This window comes from Aethalodelphis obliquidens, unplaced genomic scaffold, assembly GCF_003676395.1.
Source record: "Aethalodelphis obliquidens isolate GAN/ISIS:26980383/991018 unplaced genomic scaffold, ASM367639v1 scaffold10, whole genome shotgun sequence".
Classification (NCBI taxonomy): Eukaryota; Metazoa; Chordata; class Mammalia; order Artiodactyla; family Delphinidae; genus Aethalodelphis; species Aethalodelphis obliquidens.
Window position 1 is genome coordinate 25,129,522 of NW_020837954.1, and position 25,034 is coordinate 25,154,555.

The 25,034-nt window shown below is 37.2% G+C and overlaps 1 protein-coding gene across 4 annotated transcripts in view; it reads right to left on the reverse strand.

Annotated features, from left to right (window-relative positions):
• The window catches only part of MAP4K5 (mitogen-activated protein kinase kinase kinase kinase 5), a 141,185-nt gene that overhangs the window by 80,035 nt on the left and 36,116 nt on the right, over positions 1–25,034 (reverse strand). For all 4 annotated transcript variants that reach the window (XM_027111192.1, XM_027111191.1, XM_027111190.1 and 1 more), the window contains exons 4-5: positions 1,560–1,650; positions 1,015–1,079 (exon numbers count right to left, since the gene is read on the reverse strand). In XM_027111192.1, the coding sequence (XP_026966993.1) occupies positions 1,015–1,079; positions 1,560–1,650 (156 nt within the window). The remainder of the gene's footprint in view (positions 1–1,014; positions 1,080–1,559; positions 1,651–25,034) is intronic.

Genomic DNA, 25,034 nt, shown 5'->3' on the forward strand with positions numbered 1-25,034 from the left:
AATGCCCACTGCATAGTTTTATTAATCCATATCCTTGAGTTCTCATTCTGTGAAAGTGTGGATAAAAATTATAAATATTGATATTAGATAAAAATTCTTCATATAAAAGATCATAATTCTTCATAAAATCATAGAAAATAATTTATTTTTTTAATATTTATTTATTTATTTAGGCTGCATCAGGTCTCAGTTGTGGCACGTGTTATCTTTAGCTGCAGCATGCGAGATCTTTTGTTTGTTTTAGTCGCGGCATGTGGACTTCTTAGTTGCAGCTTGTGGGCTTCTTAGTCTCGGCATGCATACGGGATCTAGTTCCACAACCAGGGATCGAACCCGGGCCCCCTGCACTGGGAGCATGGAGTTTTACTCACTGGACTACCAGGGAAGTCCCACAGAAAAGAATTTTAAACCAAGTGGCACAGAGCTGTTTTCTACCAATAATTTTTAAAAATCAACAACAGGGGTAAAATAAAAGAGAAGAGTCATTCTAATATAGTATTATAAGGGAAAGTTCAATTCAGAAAGTTGTCTAAATTAACATAATGCTAAATAAAATACTCCAAATTCTTAAAATTATATATTTTTAATACAAAAATATTATAGCAACAACTAAACTGTTTTCCTAGTTAGCAGCTTAAGTTATTATTAAGATAGACATGTAATTTGCTTTATGTGAGAGTCACCCTTCACATTTCAATTCTAATTTACAAGCAAGTTTAGGCAGCTTTGTTTGTAGATAAAATACTTCCCTAGAGACTACATAAGACTTCCTAGAGACTACGTCTGAAAAGTTAAATCTGGATTGTTCAAGTACTCTCCGATTTCTCAGTTCAGGCTCCAGCAATTTAACTGAATAACCAACAAAATACAAAATATAGGTTTCTTTTACGCAATACTCCAGGAGCAGGACGGAGGAACAGTAAATCTACCTGTTAGTATCCCTTGTTAACTAGAAATGTCAAATAACAGTCATTAAAGTCAAAGTTTTAAAATGTGGAGTCAAATTAACAGTACCATGGTAAATATCTTGAAGTGATCCGCCACCACAGTATTCCATACAAATCCATAGTTTTTCCCGACTAACATGAAAGAGAAAGAAAATTATATTAGTTAGTAATTCTCAACAACTGACATATTTTGAAGGCTGTCACTCTTTAGCACACAAAGGTTTAGGATACACTACAGGTTTAGGATACATTGCAGGTTTAGGATAGACTGCAACAGGAAATTGCCCTTCAGGATACAGAAAAGCATACTAATTTCAGTTTTGTTCCCACCTTAAATGGTTTAGAATGTGCTCAGTTTTATAAGCTAAAACACATACTCGTAATCATTCATAGTATTTCATTAAGGTTGCCAGATAAGGTATAAATGCATAAATGAAACTGTCATTATTAATATAAAAGAGTAGACAATAAGAAGACCTGAGAAATTTTAGAACTTCAGACAAATAATTTTTAAAATTTATATACAAAATAGCACTTACATGAAAGGGAGGGGGTGTGTGAGCAAAGAAATAGGAAATACAAAGACAGAGTAGATGCGTTTGTGTTTTTTACCTGAGATAGCTCCCGAAGTAGGCAACAATGTTGCAATGCTTACATTCTTTAACCATAAATATCTCTTGTTGAATCAAAGAAAAATCATCTCCTGAAAAACAAAATGATAATAACTTGGTCACCATGTTACATTTTGTGTCTCTATCTATAAGAAGGAAAACTTTACAGTAAGTATCAGAGATGAGGAATTAGACATTCTTAATACTTTAATGGGAATGTACACTGGTACATTCTTTCTATAAAGCCAGAAGCCTTAAAAATGTATAAAATCCTAGAACTCATAATTTCACTTCAAAATTTATTTTCTTGAGATATGCAGAGATGATATTCTCTACAGTGTTACTTAATAATGAAAGCATGGTAAAATAACTTATGGTACAGTCATAGATATTACAACACAGTTAAAACATGTTTTGATATGAAAACATGTTCATGATATATTAAGTGAAAAAGGGATATTACATATATATTATATAAGTACATATGTATACAGAAAAAAAAGTCTCAAAAACATACACAATGTTTATGTCTGGGTATTAAAATTTAAAGTAACTTTGCTTTCTTCTTTTTTGAGTTGTATTTTCCAATTGTCTACCAAAAACCTATTTGGGTTGTTTAACTAGAAAAAGTTATATTCAAATAAAATATTCGTTATTTATGGGAATTTTATGGTTAATATGGGAATACTGCCTAGAATGACATTGTCATCACCGAACTTCATTTTGCATAGAAACAGTGTTTTACTCCAGTAAAAGGAGTTTAGAAGTTGATAAAATGATTGCATTTGTATTATGTAAATGCAATATAATGAAGAAGAGCTCGAGGTCTGGATTAGACATACCTGGATTCAAGTGCCGATTCAGCCATTCACTGGCAATGTAACCTTGGGCAATCTAACTCTTCTGAATCACAGCTGAATCCATTAAAGTATCATCTGAATTCATTCCACCTGTTTGGCTTCCTTATCTACCACTTTCCAGAAACATTCCCTACATTTTGGTAATACCAGTTGCTGGCCATTTTTTTTTTTTTTTTTGCGGTACACGGGCCTCTCACTGTTGTGCCCTCTCCCGCCGCGGAGCACAGGCTCCGGACGCGCAGGCCCAGTGGCCATGGCTCACGGGCCCAGCCGCTCCGCGGCATGTGGGATCCTCCCGGACCGGGGCACAAACTCGTGTCCCCTGCATCGGCAGGTGGACTCTCAACCACTGCGCCACCAGGGAAACCCAGCTGGCCATTTTTGTAATAGATTCTCATGCCCCTAAGCTTCTGTTTATGCAAGTCCCTCCGTTGGGAACGCTGTGAGAAAGAGTATGTAGTGCATTTAATACAATATTTGACACAGAATAAATGCAACAGCAATATTATTATATGTTGGAGGCAAGAAAGATACAAACAAAAGTGTTCCTTTTTAGGACATCACCATAAGATATTTTTTATTAGATAGTGTTTTGTAATGGTCTTTTGTAAAACAACATCACGTTTAAAACCAGTGGTGTCCAGATAAGCTCTAGCTCTAACTTAAAGTAATCTTAGAATAACATACAAGGCCAAGAAGGAAAAACTTAGAAATTAGGCCTTAGATAAACAAATAAAATTCTCACACAAATCAGAGATATTTTCCCCTTATATTACAACTTTCAATTCAGAGCTAAAACAAAGCTTTAAATATTTTTCTATGCCATAAAATACCTTTTAAAAAAACCAGTCATTACTGATGTGGTTTATCCATATATTTAATTTAGGTATGATACACCAAATTTATTTATAATCATTATGGCACTCTTTTCAACAGTCCCTTCAAGTTAACATTAATTGATAATTCAGTTAAATAATTTAGTGTTACCAATTTTAAAGAACTAGATAAATCAAATAAGGGTACAATTTTCTAACAATAAAAATCTGAGTAAAAATCTTTAAAGAAAATTTAGCTTTTATTTGTAAAAATGGGAAAACCTGTATCACATGAATGGTTACATATGCCTTAAACCTAAGTGCACAGTGGCAACATTTTATTTCAGCAAGCACCAAATAGAGTTCCTAAAAAGTGAGGAAGAAAATAATTTCTTAATAATCTGCCAGTAGGGACTTCCCTGGTGGCACAGTGGTTAAGAATCCACCTGTCAATGCAGGGGACAGGGGTTCGAGCCCTGGTCTGGGAAGATCCCACTTGCCACGGAGCAACTAAGCCTGTGTGCCACAACTACTGAGCCTGTGCTCTAGAGCCCGTGAGCCACAACTACTGAGCCCTCATGCCACAAATACTGAGCCCACACGCCTAGAGCCCGCACTCGCAACAAAAGAAGCCACCACAATGAGAAGCCCGTGCACTGCAATGAAGAGTCGCCTCACTCGCCGCAACTAGAGAAAGCCCGCATGCAGCAACGAAGATCCAATGCAGCCAAAAATAATTAAAAAATAATTTGCCAGTAGAAGGGCATCAACGAAGATAATCCAGAATAGATGATAATTTCATGTTCCCCGTTATCAACTGAGGCAGAAGTACGGGATAACTCCTGAAGATTACAGTAAAAAGCTTGCAGCAGTGAAGGCCCAACGCAGCCAAAAATAAATAAATAAATAAATTAATTAATTTAAAAAAAAAACAAAAAAACAACCTGTGCCCCCTGCAATGGAAGCACATAGTCCTAACCACTGGACTGCCAGGGAATTCCCTACCTAATCACTTTTAAATGTGCACAGAAGTCTTATATCTGAGCTGTGCTGAACAATTCTTCAGTTAAGTCTAGCATTTAGAATATATTTTCTCACAGGAGTAACTTCACAAATGGTGCCTAACTTCTTAATGATGTCTAAATTCTTAAACCGACCTGTAAAAGTCAATAATATGGCTGAATTAAAACTACGAGTAACAGACACTAATTCTTCAGGAAAATCAGCTGTGTTCCACACCACAACTGTGCTCCCAGTAGTAGCTGTGTGAGGTTTCTGCCAGGAAAGACAGAGTCGTGGTGAGACTGAGCGACAGCTTTCTATGACTGTAGCTAGAAGCTAGAATTCACAAGAACAGGTCATTAATAACTCAGATGTTTGGGGACTGTGCCTTCTTTAATATACGTAACTTAGTGAATAAACTTCAGTTTTGAGTATGTTATTCAAATATCTATTTCACAGTATTGGCTTAAGCTTCAATGCAAAGTGGGCAGAATCTTCTATGAACCGAAATTGCACCATGAAGCAGTTTTACGTAAAGATAATATTTTGTAGTTCATCATGAAAGGCAAGTAAGCTAAATAGTTGTTTATCACAGATATAGTTATTCTTTGATGGCTTACATCAGCCTCATCAAAATTACTTGAAATTTGGATTTATTTCATTCTTCTGATTGGGTGATACCAGATCACTGTTACCTTTCCCTGAGATACAGCATAAAATCCACTAAGTTCAGAGGCCTCAGGCCTGTAGGTTCCAGCTCTGTTGTTCATGCATAAATGGGTTTTGAGAAGCTATTTCTCAAAAAAGAGAAGTTTCATTCTTCATACCCCAGCAGTCAACTAGAGTAGCTGAGGAACAGAGCCCCGTATCTGCAGTTTTGACTATGTACCTGTTATTTTCACCTGAATGCCTTGCTAGCACCTTGAATTTAATATGCCTGAGGGTTCCAAATCTTCTCTCAGACACCAATTTTCTCTTTGGACTTTCTTACTTGTGCTAATGGCACTTTTTTCTAAAGGACTAACCACTGCCAGCCTGACCACAGCCCTCCTAAGAGAATCCACCTCCATGCAACAGGACCCACTGTGTGTGCCTTGTGGTTTTCTACTTGCTGAACACACTGAGGTGGGACAAGCGATGTTAAAAAATGGGATGAGCCAATCACACTTGGTGTCTTGAAAACCTGAAGCATGGAAAACTGAGTCAGTTGTTAGTTACAGGAGAATCACATTAAAAGTAGAATATTAGAATAAGAGTCCATGAATGACTGTGGCTAAGGTTCCTAGAAATGTCCTACTAAAAACCTGGCTGATGAGTATGTCCTTATATAGGAAGGGAAAAATCCACCAGAGACAGAATGTGTGGGTGTTTTTGCCCTTCTTCTCTGATAAGGGCAGTTGTGTGTTAGGGAACTCAACCTGATAGTCCTAAGAAAAAAACAAGTGTCCCCCACTTCAGCCAGAAAGGTGATCCATAGGGAAGAAAGAGAGACAGCAGCTCTGTGTTTGAGATGGTATAGTGGAACCAGTCCAGATTTTCAGTGCTTTTAAGACTGGCTTGAGCTCTGAGAGGCAGCCGTAAAAAAGAACTGAAAAGTGCAGCATTAGTTATAGAGTCCTATATGGTTTGTTTGTTTGTTTATTATATTTGGCTGTGCCGGGTCTTAGTTGTGGCATGCAGGATCTTCATCACCACATTCGGGATTCTTAGTTGCAGCACGCGGGATCTACTTCCCTGACCAGCGATCTTAGCTGGGCCCCCTGCGTTGGGAGTGCAGAGTCTTAACCATTGGACCGCCAGGGAAGTCCCTCTAGATGGTACTGACACAGGGATTTATGTTTTAAATTTTTTTGAAAAAAACACTGTATTAGGGTTTAAGTTTGGCACATTCAGTGATCCCAGCCTTCATCACAGTGTTTCAAGGCTAACACTCAGAGACAGATTTGCTAATAATAAAAGTAACAAGCACTACAAGAGTCTGAAGACCAAGTTTTAAAGGTGGACAAACTCCACCGCTGTCCCTTGTTCCTAAGCCATCTCCTGTCTAGCAGCACACGGCAACCCTCAACTACAATTTTTAACTGAAGTAGGAAGCCCATTCCCCAAAACATGCTACTCTATAAGATATGGCCTTAGTATCTGGGGTCACTCTGGAGTCTGGTCTTTGCTTTCAGTTTCTTAGCTCTGGATACAATTAGCCAATGCCAGCGTTTACTTAGCTACCAGTTGCTTCTGCTACAATCAGTCCGCCAAAATAGCGTTAAGATAGACTCTAATAATGCCACACTTAAGACATTTATAAAGACATAATAAGGAAAGAGTAGAAGTCTTGGAAGGTAAGAGACTGGAACTGTAGGGCCTTTTGATACTATTGGCAAGTTGACATAAAGGGCTTAAGTGTTCACACTCTGGGAATGAACTGAAGTAAGCTGGTTGCTCCCCTCGTGTATAATAAGGGTCCTTTGGATTACACTTGGATTCAATATCCTCTTAAGGGTTTTGGTAATCAAATGGGTCCTAAAAAATAGTACTTGGGAAATGACTAAAAGCAATATGCCTCTCAGATTTTAACAACAACAACAAAAAGGGTCCTAGGTATTAAAAATCTGCTTGTGGCAAAATGAAAGGCAGCCATACGATTCATCATATCCCTCCTTGAAACAATATGGTAGTAGATCATGACTTTAATACTGAGGTTAATCAATTAAACCAATATCTATAACTACATAAATAGCTGCTGACCTAGATCAATTTAAAGGGCTTAAAGAATGAGCCATAGTGTGGAAGAGTCACTTAGTGCTTCAAACAACAGGGCAGTGTGCAGCAAGGACAATCCTAATTTCTGGAATGCCTGGCCCAAGACATAAAGGGAAACGGCATCATTATGAAGCCTAAACCAAAATCAGAAAGTGATCTCTGGAGTTGCCGCATCATAACCCCAGCTGACTTTCCAACTGCAACCAATTGAAAAAAAAAAGAAAAGGATCCTGGCAACTGGAAAGCAAGTATCTGGGAGGAGGCTGAATAACTCCCAGGACCCTGGCAAAGTACTTACTACTATGTCCTCCTTTCCAGCAAAAGAGGAACAACTACCTTACTGAGATGTGGCCTATGATTAGAATGCCAACACAGCATGGACTAAAAAATAAACAAAATCAGAGCAAGAAAGGGATTAAATCCAGAAAGAACTGCTGATTTCTATGGAATATAGTCAAAGGTAGAGTAGACTTTCTGGACATCCATTTTATGGATGTTAGCCCAAGAAGAACCAAACATAACAACTGATACCAATGTCATATTCCGGATCTCTGAACTTGGCTATAAGTCTTTGAAAGGAATCCTTTGGACTGCACAAACTAATTTCTAGTACTAGTATTCTCCATCAGACACTTCTAAGCACTCCATAAAAATAATAAAAAATTATCCTGAAATAAAGAAGAATCTTGGAATTTCAAAATCATCTTTCAAAAAGTATTTCACAAATAACCCCACTCTCATACACACCTTCAAAAGCAGGCTAAGAAAAGAGGATGGATGGGTATTTCATAGTAAAGGAAATATAAATGCCAATAAACTTATAAAGGATGCTTATTCACAAATTAAAGCTATTTTTTAATCCCATCAGTTTTGTAGAAGTTTTACAATTCCCAGTAATATATATTTTGGAGACAGTATTAAGAAACATTTTCAAATCTGCTTGTGAAAATGAAAAACTGATCATGCTTTTGGAAGCCATTTGGCACTATTAATCAAACTTTATATACCCAACAATACATACAAAGATGTTCACTGCAACACTGATTCCAACAGCAAAAAAATGTGGAAATAACCTAAATGTACATCGATAAGGGATTAAATGAATGTTACCTCTGTACAACAAAATACTCTGCAGCTATTAACAAGAACAAATAACAGCAATATATGTTAACATGGAAAATGTTCAAACAATTGTAAAGTGAGAGGACAAAAAAAGAAGTCTGGAGAACAATATATAGAAAATGTCTGGAAGGAAATGGAAAAAAACAGTAGTTACTTCTGTGAAAGGGAATAAAGACTTGCAGCCAGGAGAACTTATTTTCCACTTCAAACCATTCTGTGTTGGTTTGATTTAAAAAACAAAAACACCATGAACATTACTTTAACAAAACACAGTACTCTAGTCTGAAAATCTTTTTCTGTCAACTAGGTCATTTAAATATTTTTTCTTTCCCTAGTAATTACTGAAATACATGGATAACTATCTACCTCTTATTTTGTGATTTCTATTGGTTCCATATTCTATACTTCTTTTTGTCCTGTCTTACCTTCTTTTAGATTGAGTTTTTTGTTGTTGTTTGGTTTGTTTTTGTCTTTTTTTTTTCCCTCCACAACCAGTTTGGAATTGACAACCTCTATCGCTATTCTTCAGAAGTTACCCTAGAAATTTTAACACACATACTTTCCTTGGTAAAGGTTACGCATAAGTCATATCTTTATTCTCCTCTCAAATAATACAATAACCTTAGAATGCATTAACTCTATTACCCCTTCCCAACTCACCTGCTATTGTTGGTCAGAATTTTACTTCTTTTCTAGAACCTCACAAAACATCATCTTCATTTTCATTATTATTTTATATAGGTATATCTTCCTTTTTGAAGATTTACCCATATATTGTGTTGGCCAAAAGGTTCATTCTGTTTCTTCAATAAGATGGCTCTAGTAGCATTTAGTTGTCTCTAACCTCATTCAAAGCAATTTTGTTAGACTGTATGTGACAGCTGTCATATCAGCATGCATTTACAAAAAGACATCAAAATTGGTGAATTTTTGTGTAGCCATTTTAATACTGAAGTTGGAAGAAAAAAAGCAACATTTTCGGCATATCATGCTTTATTATTTCAAGAAAGGTAAAAACACAATCAAAACACAAAAAAAAGGTTTGTGCAGTGTATGAAGACAGTGCTGTGACTGAATGAACGTGTCAAAAGTAGTTTGTGGGGAAGGCCTTCAAGACGGCAGAGGAGTAAGACGTAGAGATCACCTCCCTCCCCACAAATACATCAGAAATACATCTACAACTACATGGAACAACTCCTACAGAACACCTACTGAACGCTGGCAGAAGACCTCAGACCTCCCAAAAGGGAAGAAAGCCCCCACATACATGGGTAGAGCAAAAGAAAAAAGAATAAACAGAGACAAAAGAATAGGGACGGGACCAGCACCAGTGGGAGGGAGCCGTGAAGGAGGAAAGGTTTCCACACACTAGGAAGCCCCTTCACGGGTGGAGACTGTGGGTGGCGGAAGGGGGTAGCTTTGGAGCCACAGAGGAGATCTCAGCAACGGGGGTGTACAGGGCAAAGCGGAGAGATTCCCACACAGAGGATCGGTGCCAACCAGCACTCACCAGCCTGAGAGGCTTGTCTGCTCACCCGCTAGTGGGGTGGGGGCTGGGAGCTGAGGCTCCGGCTTCAGAGGTCAGATCCCAGGAAGAGGACTAGGGTTGGCTGTGTGAACATAGCCTGAAGGGGGCTAATGCGCCACAGCTAGCCACGAGGGAGTCCGGGAAAAAATCTGGACCTGCCTAAGAGGCAAGAGACCATTGTTTTGGGGTGCGCAAGGAGAGGGGGTTCAGAGCACCACCTAAATGAGCTCCAGAGACGGGCGCGAGCCACGGCTATCAGTGTGGACACCAGAGACAGGCATGAAACGCTAAGGCTGCTGTTGCAGCCACCAAGAAGCCTGTGCGCAAGCAGGCTCTAGTACAGATTACTACAAGCAACTCTATGCCAATCAAATGGACAACCTGGAAGAAATGGACAAATTCTTAGAAAAGCACAACCTTCCGAGACTGAACCAGGAAGAAATAGAAAATATAAACAGACCAATCACAAGCACTGAAATTGATACTGATTAAGAATCTTCCAACAAACAAAAGACCAGGACCAAATGGATTCACAGGCGAATTCTATCAAACATTTAGAGAACAGCTAACACCTATCTTCTCAAACTCTTCCAAAATATAGCAGAGGGAGGAACACTCCAAAACTCATTCTATGAGGCCACCATCACCTGGATACCAAAACCAGACAAATATACTACAAAAAAAGAAAATTACAGACCAATATCACTGATGAATATAGATGTAAAAATCCTCAACAAAATACTCACAAACAGAATCCAACAACACATTAAAAGGATCATACACCATGACCAAGTGGGATTATCCCAGAGATGCAAGGATTCTTCAATATACACAAATCAATCAATGTGATAAACCATGTTAACAAAGTGAAGGAGAAAAACTATATGATCATCTCAACATGCAGAAAAAGATTTTGACAAAATTCAACACCCATTTATGATAAAAATCCTCCAGAAAGTAGGCACAGAGGGAACTTACCTCAACATAATAAAGGTCATATATGACAAACCCACAGCCAACATCGTTCTCAATGGTAAAAAACTGAAACCATATCCACTAAGATCAGGAACAAGACAAGGCTGCCTGCTCTCACCACTATTATTCAACATAGTTTTGGAAGTTTTAGCCACAGCAATCAGAGATGAAAAAGAAATAAAAGGAATCCAAACTGGAAAAGAAGAAGTAAAGCTGTCACTGTTTGCAGATAAGATGATACTATACATAGAAAATCCTAAAGACTCTACCAGAAAACTACTAGAACTATTCAATGAATTTGGTAAAGTAGCAGGATACAAAATTAATGCACAGGAATCTCTTGCATTCCTATACACTAATGACGAAAAATCTGAAAGAGAAATGAAGGAAACACTCCCATTTACCACTGCAACAAAAAGAATAAAATAACTAGGAATAAATCTACCTAAGGAGACAAAGGACCTGTATGCAGAAAACTATAAGACACTGATGAAAGAAATTAAAAATGATATAAACAGATAGAGAGATATACCATGTGCTGGCCTGGAAGAATGAACATTGTGAAAATGACTATACTACCCAAAGCAATCTACAGATTCAACGCAATCCCTATCAAACTATCAATGGCATTTTTCACAGAACTAGAACAAAAAATTTCACAATCTGTATAGAAACACAAAAGACCCCGAACAGCCAATGCAATCTTGAGAAAGAAAAACAGAGCTGGAGGAATCAGGCTCCCAGACTTCAGACTACACTACAAAGCTACAGTAATCAAGACAGTATGGTACTGGCATAAAAACGGAAATATAGATCAATGGAACAGGATAGAAAGCCCAGAGATAAACCCATGCACCTATGGGCACCTTATTTTCGATCAAGAAGGCAAGAATATAAAATGGAGAAAAGACCACCTCTTCAATAAGTGGGGCTGGGAAAACTGGACAGCTACATGTAAAAGAATAAAATTAGAACCCTCCTTAACACCATACATAAAAAGAAACTCCAAATGGATTAAAGACCTAAATGTAAGGCCAGAAACTATCAAACTCTTAGAGGAAAACATAGGCAGAACACTGTATGGCATAAATCACAGCAAGATTCTTTTTGACCCACCTCCTAGAGTAAGGGAAATAAAAACAAAAACAAACAAATGACCTAATGAAACTTCAAACCTTTTGCACAGTAAAGGAAACCATAAACAAGACAAAAAGACAACCCTCAGAATGGGAGAAAATATTTGCAAACGAAGCAACTGACAAAAAATTAACCTCCAAAATATACACGCAGCTCATGCAGCTCAATGTCACAAAAACAAACAACCCAGTCCAAAAATGGACAGAAGAGCTAAACAGACATTTCTCCAAAGAAGATATACAGATTGCCAACAAACACAGGAAAGGATGCTCAACATCACTAATACTTAGAGAAATGCAAATCGAAACTACAATGAGGGGCTTCCCTGGTGGTACCGTGGTTGGGTGTCCGCCTGCCAATGCAGGGGACACGGGTTTGAGCCCTGGTCCGGGAGGATCCCACATGCCGCAGAGCAGTGGGGCCCGTGCGCCACAACTGCTGAGCCTGTGCTCTGGAGCCCGCGAGCCACAACTACTGAGCCCATGTGCCGCAACTGCTGAGGCCCGCACGCCTGGAGCCTTTGCTCCGCAACAAGAGAAGCCACTGCAGTGAGAGAGGCCTTTGCACCGCAGCGAAGAGTAGCCCCTGCTCACCACAACTAGGGAGGGCCCATGCGCAGCAATGAAGACCCAATGCAGCCAAAAATAAATATAAATAAATTAAAAAAAACAACAAAACACTACAATGAGATATCACCTCACACCAGTCAGAATGGCCATCATCAAAAAATCTAGAAACAGTAAATGCTGGAGAGGGTGTGGAGAAAAGGGAACCCTCTTACACTGTTGGTGGGAATGTAAATTGATACAGCCACTGTGGAGAACAGTATGGAGGTTCCTTAAGAAACTACAAATAGAACTACCATATGACCCAGCAATCCCACTACTGGGCATATACCCTGAGAAAACCATAATTCAAAAAGAGTCATGTACCAAAATGTTCATTGCAGCTCTATTTACAATAGCCCAGAGATGGAAACAACCTAAGTGTCCATCATCGGATGAATGGATAAAGAAGATGTGGCACATATATACAATGGAATATTACTCAGCCATAAAAAGAGACGAAATTGAGCTATTTGTAATGAGGTGGATAGACCTAGAGTCTGTCATACAGAGTGAAGTAAGTCAGAAAGAGAGAGACAAATACCGTATGCTAACACATATATATGGAATTTAAGGAAAAAAAAAATGTCATGAAAAACCTAGGGGTGAAACAGGAATAAAGACACAGACTTACTAGAGAATGGACTTGAGGCTATGGAGAGGGGGAAGGGTAAACGGTGACAAAGCGATAAAGAGGCATGGACATATATACACTATGAAACGTAAGGTAGATAGCTAGTGGGAAGCAGCCGCATAGCACAGGGAGATCAGCTCGGTGCTTTGTGACCGCCTGGAGGGGTGGGATAGGGAGGGTGGGAGGGAGGGAGACGCAAGCGGGAAGAGATATGGGAATATATGTATATATATAACTGATTCATTTTGTTGTGAAGCTGAAACTAACATACCATTGTAAAGCAATTATACTCCAATAAAGATGTTAAAAAAATAAAAAAAAAATGTACAAACAATAAATGCTGGAGAGAGTGTAGAGAAAAGGGAACCCTCTTGCACTGTTTGTGGGAATGTAAATTCATAGAGCCACTATGGAGAACAGTATGGAGATTCCTTAAAAAAGTAAAAATAGATCTACCATACGACCCAGCAATCCCACTACTGGGCGTATATCCTGAGAAAACCATAATTCCAAAAGAGTCATGTACCACAATGTTCACTGCAGCTCTCTTTACAATAGCCAGAACATGGAAGCAACCTATGTGTCCATCGACAGATGAATGGATAAATAAGATGTGGCACATACAGACAATGAAATATTATTCAGCCATAAGAAGAAATGAAATTGAGTTATTTGTAGTGATGTGGATGGACCTAGAGTCTGTCATGCAGAGTGAAGTAAGTCAGAAAGAGAAAAAGAAACACCGTATGCTAACACATATATATGGAATCTAAAAAAAAAAATGGTTCTGAAGGACCTAGGGGCAGGACAGGAATAAAGAGGCAGATGTAGAGAATGGACTTGAAGACACGGGGAAGGGGAAGGGTATGCTGGGACAAAGTGAGAGAGTGGCATGGACACAGATACACAATCAAACGTAAAATAGATAGCTAGTGGGAAGCAACCGCATAGCACAGGGAGATCAGCTCGGTGCTTTGTGAACACCTAGAGGGGTGGGATAGGGAGGGTGGGAGGGAGACGCAAGAGGGAGGAGATATGGGGATACGTATGTATATGTATAGCTGATTCACTCTGTTATAAAGCAGAAGCTAACACACCATTGTAAAGCAATTATACTCCAATAAAGATGTTAAAAAAAAAACTGGTTTATGAAGTTTAGTGCTGGAGAGCTGGAGAATGCTCCACCGTCGGGTAGACCAACTGAGGGTGACAGCAATCAAATCAAGACATTAATTGAGATCAATGTTATACCACATGGGAGACAGCTGACATACTCAAAATATCCAAATCAATTGTTGAAAATCATTAGCACCTGCTTGGTTATGTTAATCTCTTTTATGTTTGGGTTCCACGTAAGTTAAGCAAAAAAAACCCTGTTGACTATATTTCCACATGAGATTCTCTACTGAAACATAAGTAAAACGTTCCATTTTAAAAACAAATTGTGATGGGCAATGAAAAGTGGATACTGTACAACCATGTGGAACGGAAAAGATCGTGAGGCAAGCAAAATGAACCACCACCAACCACACTAATGGCTGGTCTTCATCTAAAGAAGGTGATGTTGTGTATATGGTGGATTGGAAGGGAGTCCTCTATTATGAGCTCCTTCCAGAAAACCAAATGATTAATTCCAACGAGAACTGCTCCCCATTAGACCACGTGACAAAAGGCATCCAGAATTAGTCAACAGAAAACACACAATCTTCCATCAGGATAACGCAAGACCGCATGTCTTTTGATGACCAGGCAAAAACTGTTACAGCTTGGCTGGGAAGTTCTGATTCAACCACCATACTCACCAGACATTGCACCTTTGTATTTCCATTTATTTCGGTCTTCACAAAATTCTCTGGAAAAAATGTCAGCTCTCTGGAAGACTGTAAAAGGCACCTGTAATAGTTCTTTACTCAAAAAGATAAAAGTTTTGGAAAGATGGAATTATGAAGTTGCCTGAAAAGTGGCAGAAGGTAGTGGAACAAAAGGGTGAATACGTTGTTCAATAAAGTTCTTGGTGAAAATGAAAAACGTGGCTTTTTTTTTTTTTTTAACTTAAAAACCAAAGGCACTTTTTTTGGTCAACCCAATATATCATTTTCTTTGCTCTTCCTTCCTTTTTGCATCTTAGACTTACCAATTGGGATCATATTCCTTCTGCTTAATGTTTATCTTTTAGAATTTCCTTAGTGAGGGTCTACTTGTGCCAAAAACACTGGTTTCTGTCTGAAAATGCCTTTACTTTGCCTTCATTATTGAAAAATATTTTCATTGATAGTCCTCTTTCAACTCTTTGAAGATATCCACTGCCTTCTTCCTTCATGGCTTTTTAAATCACTGTTAGTCTTAATAGTCCTTCTCTGTAATGTCATCCTTCTCTACTTGATTTCAAGGTCTTCTGTCTGTAGTATTCTGCTGTTTCACTATGACATATGCACATGCACATTTCTTTTTATTAATTCTGGCTGGAATTCTTAAATATCTGGTATTTTCTATCAGTTTTGGAAAATTTTTCAACATAAATTCTTCAAATATTGGCTTTGCCCAAGTTAACAACATTTAACTTGCTATATCTACTGAATTTTTAATCTATAATTATTTTTCATACCTAGAAGGCCAATCTGCATAGATATTTCAAATCTGCTTCTTTCTTTTGTTTATTACCTTTCACTCATAGCTTCAAATCACTCTTTTATTTATCTAATTTTGTCATATATAGAGTATGTAATTCCAAAATCTGATGTCTTCATGATTCTGTTCTGTTGTTGTTTCTGCTGACTCTTACTCAAGGCACCTGGTGTCTTCTGCAATTTTTGACTCCAAGCTCTTATTGCTTAGAATTTTATCTATGTGAGTTCTTTGAAGCGCGAGTTAAAGGTGAGAGATTATATTAGCTTCTGCTACATGGTTGGATGTGCTACCCTAGGAGATATTTGCTACTAAAAAGCCAATGTTTTTAAAGCCAAACAAATAGCGTGACTGCAATTCAAGACAAGCATTACTTTTTGTAGTCCCTGGTTGGGGGATGGGCTAATTTATTCCTAGTTTTCCCACGTAAAAGGCCTCTGGGGGTGGTCCAGCTTTTTGTAGGGTAGTGACTTTTCACCTAGGATGGGTCTTAGACTTTGTCGCCTATCCTTTATGCCCTATGTGAAGGATCTAAAAGGCAAATCACAATTTTATTTGGTTGTAAACAGTTTCCTCAAGATTTAAGCCTGCCTCAATACCTTGGCCATTTCTCCAGGTTTTAGCATTTCATTATTCCTTACTTAATTCCAAAACACTCAACTGCTTTGTGTCTCAGTTTCCTCATCTACAAATGAGGATATAATAAAATCACAGAGAATTACTTTGAGAATTAAGTTAATATTTCTAAGATATATATAAGTAACACATACGTGTCTGTTGTTATCACTTCTACTGCACTGGTGTATTTCAGAAGATTAGAAAAATTTAAATCCATCACTTTGTGTTTTTTTTTCCAGCAATAGTAAATTTAGATAAGGTAACTGGCTATTGAGCAATTAAAAAGAGAAATCTAATCAATTATTTTATACTATAGCTTTTAACATGTCAATTCTGAAAATGGAGAACTGAGTAAAGCTATATGTTGTTGCTTATATTATGAGGAATACAAAACAAACTCCTTAGGACAGCTAAAAGGTACTTTTTAACTATTATTAACTATTACATAAAATTAAGGGGGTCCTGGAACCAGTCCCCCATGGATACCAAGGGATGACAGTATATCCAGACTCTTCATTTCTCAACACCTTTGCTGCCACCTTGGTCTAAGCCACTTGAACTCTAGCATGAATTATGGTCATGATATTCCTGCTTTAGACCTTGATATCAACTTCCCCTATTTTCTCCCTCCCACTCCGTACACTACGTTGAATCTGTTTTTTGTTTGTTTGTTTGTTTGTTTGTTTTGCGGTACGCGGGCCTCTCACTGTTGTGGCCTCTCCCGTTGCGGAGCACAGGCTCCGGACGCGCAGGCTCAGCGGCCATGGCTCACGGGCCCAGCCGCTCCGCGGCATGCGGGATCCTCCCAGATCGGGGCACAAACCCGCGTCCCCTGCATCGGCAGGCAGACTCTCAACCACTGCGCCACCAGGGAAGCCCTGAACCTGTTTTAACACAGCAACCAGAGCAATCGTTCTGATACTAAGGTAAGATACTACACTCTGTTGCTCACAACTCTCAAAGGTTTGCCGTCTTGCTCAGAATAAAATCCAAGGTCCTTTCGATGGCTGAAAAGGCCATATCTGATCTGGCCTTCTGCTTCCTCTCTGATCTTATCTTCTGCCACCCTTCTGGTTCAGTTTAGAAACACTGCGCTTTTTATTTTCAAGCATGCCAGACACACTCCTGCTTTAAAGCTTTTATCCTTGCTGTTCCCAGTGCCTGGAATGCTGTTCTCTTAGGTATCCATTTGATCTGCTCCCTCACTATATCCATTTCTTTCTTCAAATATTACTTCATCAGACGTAAAAATCATTTAAAAGGCATCCAAATTGGAAAGGAGTAAGTAAAATTATGTTTGCAGATGACATATCTTATTATGTAGAAAACTCTAAAGATTCCACCAAAAAACCTGTTAGAACTAATAAACAAATTCAGCAAAACTGTACAGTTGACCCCCGAACAACACAGGTTGTTGAACTATGTGGGTCTACTTACATAGGCATAAGTGATACTTAACATAAAATTAACAATGTGTTAGTTTTCTTACTATTTTATAACTTTGCTTTCAAAGAATTACACTACTGTACCCTGTGCCTCTCTCCCTCATAAATGGAGAAAGTACATATCAGCTTATTATCACAGGTAAGTGTTTTTTATTAAAAAATGTAACAATGTTTTTAAGACTGTATTACATAACCTTAATACTGTCTGCTATAAAAATTTTATGATTCACTCATCAGTGTATAGGCTAGGCTACTATGAAGCAACTGTATTGATTACACTAGGCTACCATAAAGCAATCTTATTGCTGTTTCTCCACTATCAATGCATGAATTGTTATACCTGTAAATAAAGATGAAACTCTTTCTCACATTATCTTTTCATTTTTTATGTCTAGGGTTAGAAATACATAAAACATCTGCAGTGTTTTGTACCACAAAAGAGAATATTGATGTCATTATGGATGACAATTCATCTTGTAAACAGATGATGTAAACTTATAGTATAGATAAATATGGTACAATACTATATTTTCTTTTCCTTATGATTTTCTATCAGAATGTACATTTTATTTTTAATTTTTTAACTTTTTATTTTATATTGGAGTATAGCTGATTACCAATGTTGTGATAGTTTCAGGTGTACAGTACCTTATGATTTTCTTAATAACATTTTCTTTTCTCTAGCTTACTTTAAGGATACAGTATATAATACACATAACATATAAATATGTGTTAATCAACTGTTTATGTTATTAGTAAGGCTTCTGGTCAACAGTAGGCCATTAGTAGTTAGCTTCTGGGGGAGCTGAAAGTTATACTTGGATTTCTGATTGCACAGGGTGTCAGTGCCCCTAACCCCTGCATTGTTCAAGGGTCAATTGTAAAATACAAAATCAGTGCAAAAAAATCAGTTGCATTTCTATACACTAACAATGAATAATCAGAAAGGACATTAAGAAAACAATTCCATTTACAATAGGATAAAAAAAATAATTAGAAATGAACTCAACTGAAGAGGTAAAAGACTTTTACACTGAAAACTACAAAACATTGCTGAAAGAAATTTAAAAAGAAACAAATAACAGAAAGATAGCCCAGGTTCACAGATTAAAAGACTTAATATTGTTAACATGTCCATACTATCCAAAGTAATCTATAGACTCAACACAATCTCTATCAAAATCCCAATGGCATTTTTTTAGAAATAGAAAAAAATCATCCTAAAATTCATATGGAATTTCAAGGGAACCCAAACAGTTAAAGCCATTTTGAAAAGAGGAATAAAGTTGGGGGATGCACACCTCCTGATTTCAAAACATAATACAAAGCTACAGTAATCAAAATGGTGTGCTACTGGCTTACAGACAGACATACAGACCAATGAAACAGAACACAGAGCCCAGAAATAAACCCACATATATATCATTTTCAACAAGGGTGTTGAGACCATTCAATGAAGAAAAGACAGACATTTCAACAAAAAGAGTTGGGAAAACTGAATATCCTCACACAAGAGAATGAAGTTAGATCTTCATCTTACACTATAAACAAAATTTAACTCAAAATGGATTAAAGGTCTAAATGTAAGACTCAAAATTATAAAACTCCTAGAAGAAAACAAAGACGGAAAGCTTCATGACACTGGATTTGGCAATGATTTATTGGATATGACACCAAAAGCACAGGCAACAAAAGCAAAAATAGATAAATGGGACTACATCGAACTTAAAAATTTTTGTTCATCGAAGGACACAATCAACAGAGTGAAAAGGCACCCTATGAAATGGGAGAAAATATTCGCAAACCATGTATCTGATAATGGGTTAATATCCAGAATACGTAAAGAATTACTACAACTCAACAACAAATAACCTGATTAAAAAATAAGCGAAGGATGTAAAAAGACATTTCTCCAAAGAGGGTATACAAATGGCTAACAAATACATAAAAAGATGCTCAACATTACTGATCATCAGAGAAATGCAAATCAAAACCACAATGAGATACACCCATTAGGAAAGCTACTATCAAAAAAAAAAAAGAGAGGGCTTCCCTGGTGGCGCAGTGGTTGAGAGTCTGCCTGCCAATGCAGGGGACACGGGTTCATGCCCCGGTCCAGGAAGATCCCACATGCCGCGGAGCGGCTGGGCCTGTGAGCCATGGCCACCGAGCGTGAGCGTCCGGAGCCTGTGCTCCACAACGGGAGAGGCCACAACAGTGAGAGGTCCGCGTATCGCAAAAAAAAAAAAAAAAGAGAACAAGTGTTAGGGATGTGGAGAAGTTGGAACACTGATACACTGTTGGTGGTATTATAAAATGGTGCAACCACTATGGAAAACAGTCTGGCAGTTGCTCAAAAAATCAAAAATAGAACTACCATACGATCCAGTAAACCTATTTTTAGGTATATATTCAAAAGAACTGAAAGAGGATCTCAAAGAAATATTTGCATGCCCATGTAAGTGGGCACTATGAATATATATATTCCTAGCAGCACTATTCACAATAGTCAAGAAGCAACTCAAATGTTCATCAACAGAGAAATTGAGAAATCAAATGTGGTATACACATACAATGGAATACCATGTAGCCTTAAAAAAGGAAGGAAATCCTGTAACATGCTACAACATGGATAAACCTTGAGGACATTATGCTAAGTGAAACAAGCCACTCAGAAAAGGGCAAATACTATATGAGCCACTTATATGAGGTATTTAAAGCAGTCAAATTTAAAAACATGGAAAGTACATTGTGGTTACCAGGCGCTGGGGGGAGGGTTCAAAGAGGAACAGTTGTTTAATGGATGTGAAATTTCAGCTCTGCAAGATGAAAACTTTCTGGAGATCTCTTTCACAACAGTGTAAATATACTTAACACTACTGAGCCATTTGCTTAAAAATGGTCAAGATGGTAAAGCTTACGTTTTTTGCTGTAATATAAAATAATTTCAAATTATGTAAATACAGATTTATTTAACCATTTCACTATGGTTGAATATTTAACCTTAAAAAAATACTCTTTAAAAAAATATATAGCCCTGGCAATACCACTACTGGGCATATACCTGAGAAAATCATTATTCAAAAAGACACATGTACCCCAATGTTCACTCCAGCACTATTTACCATAGCCAGGTCATGGAAACAACCTAAATGTCCATCAACAGATGAATAAAGTAGATGTGTTACATATATACAATGGAATATTACTCAGCCATAAAAAGGAACAAAATTGGGTCATCTGTAGAGATGTGGATGGACCCTGAGTCTGTCACAGAGCGAAGTAAGTCAGAAAGAGAAAAACAAATATCGTATATCAACGCATATATGTGGAACTAGAAAAATAGTACAGATGAACCTATTTCCAGGGCAGCAATAGAGATGCAGATGTAGAGAACTGGACGTGTAGACACAGCAGGGGAAGGGGAGGGTGAGATGAACTGAGAGATTAGGTTTGACATAAATACACTACCATGTGTAAAACAGATAGCTAGTGGAAATCTGTGGTATAGTACAGGGAGCTCAGCTCAGTGCTCTGTGATGACCCAGATAGGTGGGATGGGGGTGGTGGATGGCAGGGAGGTCCAAGAGGGAGGGGATATATGTATGCATATAGCTGATTCACTTTGTTGCACAGCAGAAACTAACACAACATTGTAAAGCAATTATACTCCAAAAAAAAAAAATATATATATATATATATAAATATATATAGCAAAACTACAATGCAAGAAGTAGATCTTTTAATTAACATTTGCAATGTCGGGCTTCCCTGGTGGTACAGTGGTTAAGAATCCGCCTGCTAATGCAGGGGACACGGGTTTGAGCCCTGGTGTGGGAAGATCCCACATGCCATGGAGCAACTAAGCCTGTGTTCCACAACTACTGAGCCTGCTCTCTAGAGGCCTTGAGCCACAACTACTGAGCCCACGTGCCTAGAGCCCGTGCTCTGCAACAAAAGAAGCTACCGCAATAAGAAGCCTGTGCACCACAACGAAGAGTAGCCCCAGCTCCACACAACTAGAGAAACCCTTCGTGCAGCAACAAAGACCCAATGCAGCCAGAGATAAAATAAATAAAATAAATTTAAAATGGATTTCTATTTATAAAAATATATATATTTACAATATCAAGCACTGGGAAAAGATTTCTGCACTAAGTATTAAATACATTTGTGAAGTTTATGAAATAAAATCAATGTTAAAAATAGATTCTGAAGTGAAAACTGATTTTACTGTACCCTAATAAATTGTCAGTATTATCTTCAGAAAATTAATTAGTCCAATTCTAAATATTCTGTCAGTTAATTTTCAAATGTCCATGAAAAATATAGTGGTGGCAACTTGTCAATTTGACTGTTTTGGTTGCAAATAAGGAAATATTCATGAATGTTTTCCATTGAGCAAAATGAATATAAAATATAAATAGAAGTCATTTCTAACAAAACATTTTCTCTGGAAGAATGCCTATCTTAGATTCCGAAAACTCACCTAGACAGAAAATCCTTCTCAGTTTTAAATTCGATTAAATATCTATTTATCGATTCTAAATAAGAATCCGACATTGAAGTTCACCTTTTCTATATATTGTAGCAAAAAGTATCTTCACTTCTATTTTATCTTGTGTTCAGAAGGAAATTGGAATCTAAGGGAAACAGAGTACTCTAGCATTACAAGTGATTTTTACCTATTAAATGGCAGAAAATGTCTACTTAGCCTTTATTAGTTTTCTGCATCTATTATTTCCCTGGTGGCGCAGTGGTTGAGAATCCACCTGCCAATGCAGGGACACAGGTTCCAGCCCCAGTCCAGGAAGATCCCACATGCTGCGGAGCAACTAAGCTCGTGCGCCACAACTACTGAGCCTGCACTCTAGAGCCCGCAAGCCACAACTACTGAGCCTGTGTGCCACAACTACTGAAGCCCACACACCTAGAGCCTGTGCTCCACAACAAGAGAAGCCACCGCAATGAGAAGCCCACGCACCGCAACGAAGAGTAGCCCCCACTTGCCGCAACTAGAACAAGCCCGTGTGCAGCAACAAAAACCCAACACAGCCAAAAATAAATTTATTAAAAAGAAAAAAACGAACACATTAAAATAGAAGTAAATACTGAAAAGCAGGAACATACCACTTAATCAGCATAGCTGACATTTGTCCTATTTGGCTAAACCTCCTACTTCGGGAACTGTTTCAAGAACATTAACAAGGCAAATTAATTGCTGTTTATATCTTTATATACTTTCTGACTTTAAAAAACTTTACTCTACTTTCTCCATTTATACTTCCAGGAAATAAGATGAGATATCATAATGTAAAACTGAAAAAAGTTTTAAACACCTATTGAAAGATTTTTAAAGATTCCCACTTACTCTGAAAACTGATTAATCTAGTAAAATACATCTAGCTTGTTATTTTATTTAAAAATAAAATATTTCATCAATATTTGGACTATTGGACTATTTCATGAATATTGGACTATTTCATGAATATTTCCAATTTAGCACTTTAAAAAACAAACAAGCAAACAAAAAAAGTATTGCATTAATCACCCTGGGCAATGATTTTATTAAGTTCCATCCCTGTATGCAAGGCTCACAGTTTTAAACAAATGATAATTTGCAAAATTTAAAAGTACTGTCATGTAGTTCCACCATAATAAGGGGATAATGGGAGGAGAGAAGAGATGGGAAGGCAAATTAGGATTCTGATGATCAGCTTTCCCAGGAAAGCTTGATCTTGTTCTGGCTGTCGCCTGGCACTAGCTACAGACTTGTTGAGCAAAAGCAGCATCTGTAAAATGAGTTAGAGGGTAGGCTGAAATTCAGACACAGACAGGAAAACATGGTGACACGCATCATCATAATATCTGCCTACTTTTATAGGGCAGTCCTGATGCCTGACCAAAGAGATAACAAAACTCAAAATGGTATCACTGGTATTGTTTATTTTCAATACTACTCACTAGTAAGTCAAACTTTATTTAAATGTCACCATTTATAAAATGGTACCTATATTTAATAAGTATATACTATAAAAATGAGATAGAGAAATGGTTAAATCACTCTTGAAAATAATAATTTGCTTGTGTATATATACAAACGGCAACAAATATAGGGAAGAATACCCACTCATTTTCTTTATCAATTATTTTTGTGGTTAATTAAAAAAACAGTTCTCTGTGCTAATCTATTTTTGCTCCTAACCCTAGGTTCACTTTAGGAATTTTATAAATATTAGAAGAGTCTCAAAAGCAATCTGTTTCAGTGAAATTTTAAATATAATATTATAAAATTAAATTACCAGGAACAAGTCAGTAAATCTGTAATATTGTAATATTCTACGTCATATTGGCAAATGATTATCTTCTCATGTCTAAATAAAATTCTAAACCAGCTCATCTGTTAAATAAATACAAGGAAGCACTTTTGCATTATACTGGCTTTAGTGCAATTTTTTAAAAAGCTGCTGAGTACAGTCAAGAATTCATTTCTGAAATACAGCTGTCTCCAGAATTATTTGAGGTATCTGAACTGAATGTTGACAAAATTCATTACTATACCATCATATTTTTGACATAAAAACTCCCCTGTTTCAAAAACGTGAAAACCACCATCTGCTTTGGCTTTTCTGAAAATGCTAAAAAAGAAAAAAAATAGTATAAAAACCTACTAACAATACTTTCTGTATTTTTTAAGACACAAAACAAAACAAATCCACAAATAGAATGTAATGAAAAACCCAAATGAATAAAATCACTGTCACAAAGAGAAGACCAATTTCTCAAATTCTAAAACATAGCTTATGAAAATAAATGAAACTATTTACTAAAAAAATGTATATATATTTAAAGCATAAGAAAAACTTATTTCTCAGGTGACTAATTTTATAGTTATTTACTAAATTTACTAAAATCACAATTACTATTAAGGGTGAATTGAAATCTAAAGATATAATAAATACTAAGACCTTATTTTCTGAACATCACAGATTAGAGAGGATATGCAGTATTAGTGCCACAGACAATAGGGCAGAAGCAGCAAGTCACCTACAAGAGGAAAAACAGCAGGCAAGTCTTACAGTTTTCTCTAACAATATTCAAAGAAGAAAACGTCTACAGATTTTTTGAGGACAGAAGAATGCATGACGTACTAATTCTATATCTAGTCAACTGGTCATTCTCATTCAAAGGCAACAGAAAGACATTTATAATGTTCCTTTGTACAAAGATATTTATTGAATGCCCACTATGTGCCTAAACTGTTTCAGGTGATGAAATATAACAGTAAAGACATATTACTATTCCCATGGTTCTTACATTCTAGGAGAGACAGACATTAAACAAACAAATACA